Below are 8,229 nucleotides of genomic sequence, written 5' to 3'. Positions count from 1 at the left end.
ACTTGAAAGCGACCCTGGAGACCGGGCATCTCTGACCAAGCGCAGTCATGCAGCGGCCTCGGGCATTTTTCCGGGTTTGGTCCTCGGCCTGCGTGGGACGGTCCTGCGGCCAAGTGTGGAGTGACCACAGGCCAGCAGCATGGTGGGCCTCCGTGCGCTCCTGCACCTCCGTGCCCAGTGAATTCCAGCTCGTCCTCGGAAATCCTGGTTGGAAGGGTTTGGGACACAGGGGCCCCACGCCGTCCCCCAGGGTCTCAGGGCTCACAGCGCTCTGCCCGGTGCCCTCCCTGGTCCCAACTCACCAGGAGAGCCGGGCTGCCCCCAGTGCTGACTCCGGGGACGGAGGCCAAGGCTGTGCTGCCACACTCAGTCCTGGGAGCAGTCCGGGCTCCGGTGGGGGAGCTGCTCCGAGCCCCCCAGCTGTCACTGCCGGGCTCTCTGCTGCTGGATGGCGCCGGATCCACCGCAGCCTCCGCCTGGGGTCCCCACGGGCGCCTCTGGCTCAGTGCAAGCAGCAGGGGGCGCTCTTCTCCCCAGGTGTACCGCTCACTTCCCTTTCTGCACAACTCAGAAACAAACTCCCGAAAGGCTGAAAGAAAAGTATCCAGTTTCTCGAATTCTGGCTGAGTGCAGCCCCTCCAAAGGAGCAGGAAAACCCCGAGTCCATGTGGCTCCGTGCCTGCCCAGCCTACAGAGCCATCCGTGCTGTTGGTCTGGGCTGTCCTCAGGGGGTCTAGCTTCCATGGCGGGATGGGGGGAGGCACCGGCAGCGTCACTCAGGGTCCCTGGTGTGGTTGAGGCCACAGTGGGAGCCCAGACCTGAGTGCCAGAGAGACGGTGGCACGCAAGCCTCTCGCTGCAGGGGCAGGCAGACTTGGGAGCCTCTAGGCCAAGGGAGATGGTGCCCTTCTCTGGGTTCTGGGTGTGGAAGCCTGCATTCGGAAGAGCTGGGGGGCCCTGGGCTCCCCACTGTGTGCGCCACTGCAGGGCTGAGGCCATGGGGTGGGGCAGGACTCTCTGGCAGGCCCCCCAGCACCGGACGGCTGAACCAGTGTGACCTGAGAACCACTGTGGACCTGGGGGCAGGGCCCTAAGGCCCCTTCCTGTTGCTCCGGCGGCCCAGCGGGGCTGCGGTGCGGACCCTGGCAGGGGCAGGACTGTGGGGGAGGCTGGACAGTTTGCATGGTCTTTGCACCCGCGCTGGAAAGAAGGCTCCTTACTGGATAATTTGGGGTGCTCTCGAGGGCTTCCTGCCCCTGGGCCTGGTCCTTATAACCACCCAGAGAAGTGCTGAGCTGGGAGGGGTCCTACGGGCTCTCTCACCACCAACACACCAAACTGGTTGCGTGGGGGGCCCTGGCTGGCTTAGTCAGAAGAGTATGCAACTCTTGATCTCAGGGTCCTGCGTTTGAGCCATGCTAGGTGTGGAGATTACTGAAATAAATGTTTTTTAAAAACCTGGTTGCCTGGAGCCTTCACAAGCACCTGCATGGTCAATACTGGGGTGGCCTTTTTTTTTTTTAAAGATTTATTTATTTAGAGGCGCCTGGTGGCACAGTCGGTTAAGGGTTCAACTCTTGGTTTTGGTTCAGGCTCACAGGGTCGTGAGATCGGGCCCTGCATTGGGCTCCGTGCTGAGCGCACAGTCTGCCGGAGATTCTGTGGGAGGCGGGGGTAGAGGGAGGAGAGGCTGAATCTCAGGCAGACTTCCCGCTGTTCGCAGGACCCCAAGATCACAAACTGGGCTCGACCAACTCAGCCAGCCACGTGCCCTGGTACAGCTTTTTAGTAACCGCATTTCAGAAAGGAGAGAGATGCGGTTCTTCCCTATGACAGATAAGGAACTGAGGCTCCAAGAGCCCACAACCCCCATGGCGGGTGCCGGGTCGGGGGTCCTTCCACCAGGCCGGATGCCCGGGCCTGGGCCTGGCAGGAGGGCGAGGACCAGCGTGTCTGCTCTGGACCAAGCCGGACTTGAGAGCACTGGGCGCACCGGCCTCCCGGACCCGCCGAGGTCAGAGCTCCACCTGCAGGGGAGGCTGTGAGGCCGCGAGGCCGTGTGGCCTGCTGGGTCTCATGCAAACCCAGCACATGGGACCCCTTTGTCAAACATCCAGAGTTCTAAGACTGGGACAGCAGAGCATGAAGCCAAGCGTGAGCCCTTAGGAGCATGGGGCCGTGTGGCCATGGAGGCTGCCAAGGAGGCCACTTCTGAGAGGAGAGGCGGGGAGGACCGCGGGAGGGAAAGGCCAGGGCACACGGCCAGGTGCCTGTGCGAGACGGCGGCAAAAGAAACCCAGACTCCTTAGTCAGATTTATTTTCCTCTAATCAGACAGTTTAGCATTTCAAAGTTTTGCATTCTACACTCTTACAAACTTTAGTTATTAGCATCAGAAACACAAAAACATTGCAAGACCTCAAAACAAATAAATACCAAATAAAACCACACACAATATACAGTAAACAAAAATATAAAACATAATAATGCTATCAGAAAATCAGACATGTTGTTGACTCACGTTAACAACATGATTATTGCTGAGCAATAACTTATACTCTCGTTTTGTTGTTTTTTCTTAGAAGAGTGGAGACACACAGGACGTGAATCACTGGTCACAATCACTTGGAGGGTCAGGATGGGTCCTCACAGCGAGCGGCTACTACGGACGGCAACTTTTAAAACAGGCAGATTGAGAATACAGAGTCAAATGAGAGATTGGCCTTCTTTGGTCTTTGTTTTTGGGCAACAGAACCGAACGAAGAGGTGTGCCATCAGAGAAAGAATGCAGTTCTAAAAACCTGACACAATTGTCTACACGGGCTCACACACTTCTTGGATCACAGGTGTTACTCTAGAGGGGTAATTGCAGAAACCCTTGGAAATAATGCCGGCTTTTGTGTTTACCAATTAGCTCATTTAGTTTGCTGTTGGAGGTTATCGGACTTGCCTACTAGGGGACGGAGTTATAAAAACCAATTGCCACTAACGCAGGAGTGGTACAGCCTTCCTGGACTTGAACCTCTTTCTCAACGCGAGAGTTCAGGAGGGACTCAAGACACAGCAGCGGTAGGAGAAGTGAAAGACAAGCACGGCTAGTGCCACTGAGGCCTCCTCTGACCAGACTGAGAGTCTCCACTCGGGACACACCCCGGGACGCTCCCTTTCCCTCGCGGGCCCTGGCTCCCCAGGGACAGCCAGCCCCACCCCCGGCAGACGGCCAAGATGACAGGTCACCTGCCCGCGCGGAAACCACACATGGACCTCATCTTAACTTAGACCCCAGGGGACACATTCTACTTTTGCAGAAAATAAAACTGTCGAGATCTGCAAAACGAAGATGGAAGCATGGTGTTGGGCGGAGAAGCAGATTTGGGTGACAGACCCCTCATTCACCTCTCAAACGCTCACAAGTGCAGAGGAGCTCCTGGAGCTCCTCCAAGCTCTCCGCCGCAGTCTGAGAAAGATCTGGACCGGAAGGAAGAGAACAGTATTTGACAGCTCTGCCGACTCCCTACAGCAGAGGGACTCGCTTCAGAGGGCTGAGGTTTGGGCCAGGGGCATGGGGAGGACTATGACCTCCCGCCCGGCCTGCCCGCGACCAGTGGAGACGCCAGGGGGCCGGTGACCGTGGGGGCGCCCCTCCGTCGTGTAGGGTGAGGAGGAGGTGTGCACGCCGCCCCCAGGGTGTGACCTGCCACTCTGCCCGCCTCCCTTGGGCTGACAAGGAGAGGACCCACGGCGGGACCCTGCAGGGCCGAAGGGTCTGTCCGGGTACCCTTTCCTCAGCCTTCTGTTTGCCACGACACGGCCCGCTGCTGACAGCGGCAAGCCCCACCTGGGACACGTGGTGAGGCCCTGCCTCGCCTCGGCGGGCCACAGTGGTACAGGGGAGCCGCAGGGGCACTCGCGGGGCCAGAGAGCCCCCTGGAGTCCAGCGGGCATGCAAAGGGCCCCAAGGTGGCAGCCGCCATGGGGACAGGCTTTCCTGGGCTCCATGGCCCTGTGGGGTCACAAGGCAAGGAAAAACCACAGCGGCAGGAAAGGAAAAGCGTATCTTGGCCAAGAGCTCCCGCACTCAACCTGCGGCCTCGCAGACGCCGCTCCGGCAACAGGCTGCGAACCGGGGCTGGGGCCGCAGCCCTCATGGCACCTCCCCGTCCACCCGCGCGGCCGGTCATCCCCAGAGGGGCAGCGCCTTCCTCCTGCCGGACACGCCTTAGAATGGCAGCAGGAATTCTCACGGTCTCCTCTGTGCCACCCGCGGGGCCGGGACACCAGAAATCCCGACTTCTCAGAGGCCCGGGGCAGCGGGTTTCACCAAGACTCCCTGCGTCTCTGGAACAGACCCTCGCTCGCGCCAACCCCACCGGGGAATCCCGAGCTGGTGCCCACTCACCACGGACGAGCCCCGGGCGCCCCCCAGCCCCACAGACTCTGCGGAAGCTGAGCCAGGGCACGGCCCGGAGCACCCCACGGGGCGAGCACGGCTGGGGCGGTCTTTGTGTCCCGTACGCGGCGGACAGGGAAGCCGGCGAGCTCGATTCACACGTGAGACTTGGTGTGGGTTTCTCTAAAGCATTGGAACAGTTTTGTCCTGTCGGAGAGTTTTGTCACTTTTGGGGAATAGGAAAAGTGTGCGGATACGCACTGCATGCGACATGTTTTGTGGGTGGCCGGGACCCCGTGAAGCCAGGAGGGCCGGCCTCCTGGGGCCACAGCCCGAGGCCGGCCCCAGGCGACAAGCACCGGACCAGGGCCTGGAGGAGTCCGGGTGGAAGCCACGCCAGGGGCACCCATCAGGGCAGCACCCCACGCTCAGGTCCTTCAGGAGGCCGCGTTCCAGAAAGTCCCAAGCACACAAGAGGGAAGAGGTACACTGTGGCCGAAAGACCAAAAGACCCCCGCCCCTGCCCATCATCAACTATTGTCAAGCCACAGCATGACGCTTCCGCTGTGGCCCAAGCTCATCCCAGGGAAGTGCCGGCCGATGCCATGTCCTATGGGCTCCCGGGAGGAGGCCAAAAGGGCCCGTCATCTCCCACCAGGAGCGTATCTAGGAGGGGCTGCTGGAAAAGTGCCCCCACCAAGGGACAGAGGGTTCCAGAAGTGCCCCCAGGTGACCCACCCCCAGAAGAATTCCAACCAGGAGAGGCAAAGTACTGTTTGTTTACTAGACTGAGATGTTGCTTATCTCAGATTTGTTAACATTGTCCATATGTTCAGGGAAGGGGAGGAGGTTTCAGGTATGTCCCTGCTGGTAACTCCCGTCCTCAGGAAAGCCCCTGAGGCCGGGCAGGGACCGCCTGGCATCCTCTCCCCGCTGGGTGTCCAGGGTAGAATCAGGGCGGGGTCTGAAGGAGGTCGGGGATGCCTTCAAGGGAACAGGGGTCCCGCAGCACCTGCAGGACGTCCTTCCTCTGTGAACGGGGACACACGACTCCTCACGGCCAGGACTGAGAACACAGACCGGCCCCCACAGCCATGGTGGGGGCGGGGGGCAGGTGGAGAAGATGAGGAAGATGGCTACAGCGGGCACTGGACCGCGGAAGGCGTGGCAGACGCCGGGAGCCGAGGAGGTCATTCAGGGCAGGGGACGGTGCGCTAGGAGGGCACTTCCAGCAGGCACTGGGGCGGAGGCACGCCCAGGGCGGATGGCAGCACCAGAGACACGGTGGGCCACCGGGCACCAGCCCAACCGTCCCCGCACGACCACGGGGGAGCCCAGAGGCAGGCAGTCTGAGGCGCGCGGCCCAGCTGGCCAGTCGCGGGCGCGTCTTTTGGATGAGCGGCACAGATGCGGTGGTTCACACACACTGGTTTTGCCTAAGAAGCACCCGTCACGTGTAGCACCCATCAGTGGTAAGAGCACCCATGGAGCGCGGTGCATAGCAGAGGGGCGCGGGGAGGCAGGGCTCCGGCTTCTAATCACAGTTGGACCATTGAGAGAAGGTAAACAGTGAGTGGAGAAAACGCTCTCTGGGCGGGCGCAGGCCGGACGGTCCCGAGCCCACCCTTCCCAAGAGAACAGTGGTCCCGGGGCCCTGTCACCGAGCCTGGGCGGGCCCCCCAGAGCGGCGGTCTCTGGAATGCTCAGAGGGTTCTGCTGCACGGGGGTGGGGGGGTGGGTGGACTCCCCTGACCCAGGTGGGGACCCGGAGAGGTGCTGTGGCTGCTCCCCTCCTGGCCCGGGGGTGGGACTGGGCGGCTCACTTTCGGGGCCCAGAGATTTGGAGCCTGTGACAACGGAGCAGCGGAGGCTCCGGAAGCTGAAGAGGAGCCCGGCTTCCTCCGCAGGGACGGGGCTGTCTGAGGGCCTCCGAAGAGGCAGAGACCTCGCGGTCGGGAGGAGAGTCGGGAGAAGCGAACACCTTTCAGAGTTACAGCGAACACAGAGCCGGGGCGAGAAGCAGCAGGGCCCGTCTAAGGCACATGGACTGTATGCCACCACCTCCACGCAAAGACGCCGCCTTCGGAGATCGGCAACACGACGCAGCGACGTGACAGAACGCAGAAACACACCCGCTGCGACCTCCTCCGGCCCCGCCACCTGCCCAGTCCCGGCGCCGGACGCCGACGGTCAGAGCGGTCAGCAAGGGAGCGCGTGTCTGAACACGGGGCAGAATCTTAGAAGCCTACAGGATTTTGTTTAGAACTCCAAAGTTCAACGAACGCCCTATTTTAGGGTGAAAACGATTATAAGTCTGAGAATGATGCACAGCATCGATGAGCAGGTCCCCTTCATAGCGACTGTGAAGTAGTGTCATGGACTACGACAGGTAGTGAGGCTCACATTTCTAACGAGAAATAACGGCAGAGTGAGTAGTTTCTGTCCTATCACAAGTGATAACCAGTGTTGGATAGTTTACATTTTCTTCCAAGAAATATCAGTCTATCAACGTTTTCAAATAAAATGTTTGCAATAACAATTATCTTAGAACTTTAAATTAAAAAATGATTCTGAATTGAGACTTTCAGAAAAGACCTAGGTGTACTTCAGGGTCTTCTGACAAACAAATTATTAAAACAGAGACCAGGTGAGGCCTTAAAAATAGACAATATACTATATTTGAAACAAGATTGCACTCTTGAATTTTAGAATATATCAGAATTGCATTATTATTTCATAAATTCCTCTTTTACTTAACATGCTGACATGTCCAGCTGTCCCCAGGTGTGCGTGTGTGTGCGTGTGTGTGCACATGTCTGTGTGGTTTTTGGTGTTCAAGTTTAAGGAAGAAAAATCATGGTTCTTTTGTTCAGCATATATGTTTTCCACCTTAATTAACTAGATCTTTAAAAATGAAAATGAAAACCTTCTCTGACAGCAGTATTTATCACGTCGAAGGATAAATAATTCTTCAGAGCGGAGTGTTGCTAGTCTATTAGAAAACATGTTGGGTGTGTCCTCACGCGTGGCTCCTCCCGCCGGCCCGCGGCCACCTTCTGCTGCTTCCTCCGTTCCACAAGGTCCTTTTCTGAGCGCGAGGACCTCAGTGGAGACAGCCGGTTCAAACCCCCGAGGAGTTGCCTTCTGCTCAATCCACCCCCCCCAGTGACCTGTCAGGGGTCAGGCAGATCCGAAGTATCCACTATGACTTTAATAAAAATGGTATCATCTTTAATATACGTCCCGTTTTCTAGCACAGTTTGGGCCACAAACACTGGGCAGCCAGAGGCAATATTCATCTCCCCGGTGGGCTTCTTGAAGCTGCTGCTGTTGGGGTCCGGCTTGAAGGCATCCCCTAGGTGACGCCGAGAGGACCCCTGATCCATCAGCATGAGCGTCACTTTCTGTTTGAACGGCCAAGGGAGCAGGGCATCGTACTCTCCGCGCATGATGACAAAGAACAGCGACAAATGCGTCCCCTTCCCCATGCCGTCCCCGTTCAAGTAGACCCTGGCACACATCTTGTAGCCAAAATAGCCCGTGTAGAAGGGCTGGCTGTAAAGAGACAGGGTCTTCCCCATGACGGCTTCCTGCTTCCGCCGCTTATAATCTCGGATCTTCCAAATCAGCACACCGTTGTAGCTGGCGGTCTCCAGGACCTGGAAGCGCAGGTCCATGTCGGCCAGGCGGATGTCGTGGACGCTCAGCATCTGGTCGTGCCGGCTCAGCTGGGATTCCAGCAAGCCTGCCGTGGGTGAGGAGAGACGGGGCGGAGGAGGCCCGTGAGTGCCAGGAAGGCGGGAGGAGCCTGCTCCCGCCAACACCCGCACCAGCAGGCTT

The 8,229-nt window shown here is 58.7% G+C and overlaps 1 protein-coding gene across 8 annotated transcripts in view; it reads right to left on the bottom strand.

Moving 5' to 3' along the window:
• Positions 1–2,302: 2,302 nt before the first annotated feature.
• The window catches only part of TRAF3 (TNF receptor associated factor 3), a 119,024-nt gene continuing 113,097 nt past the window's right edge, over positions 2,303–8,229 (bottom strand). For all 8 annotated transcript variants that reach the window (XM_059183192.1, XM_059183193.1, XM_059183194.1 and 5 more), the window contains one exon: positions 2,303–8,134. In XM_059183192.1, coding sequence (XP_059039175.1) covers positions 7,563–8,134 — 572 coding nt within the window. In that variant the 3' untranslated portion in view covers positions 2,303–7,562. The remainder of the gene's footprint in view (positions 8,135–8,229) is intronic.

This window comes from Mustela lutreola, chromosome 7, assembly GCF_030435805.1.
Source record: "Mustela lutreola isolate mMusLut2 chromosome 7, mMusLut2.pri, whole genome shotgun sequence".
Classification (NCBI taxonomy): domain Eukaryota; kingdom Metazoa; phylum Chordata; class Mammalia; order Carnivora; family Mustelidae; genus Mustela; species Mustela lutreola.
The sequence above is the reverse complement of the archived record's forward strand: the minus strand, read 5'-3'. Positions and strand labels throughout refer to the sequence as shown.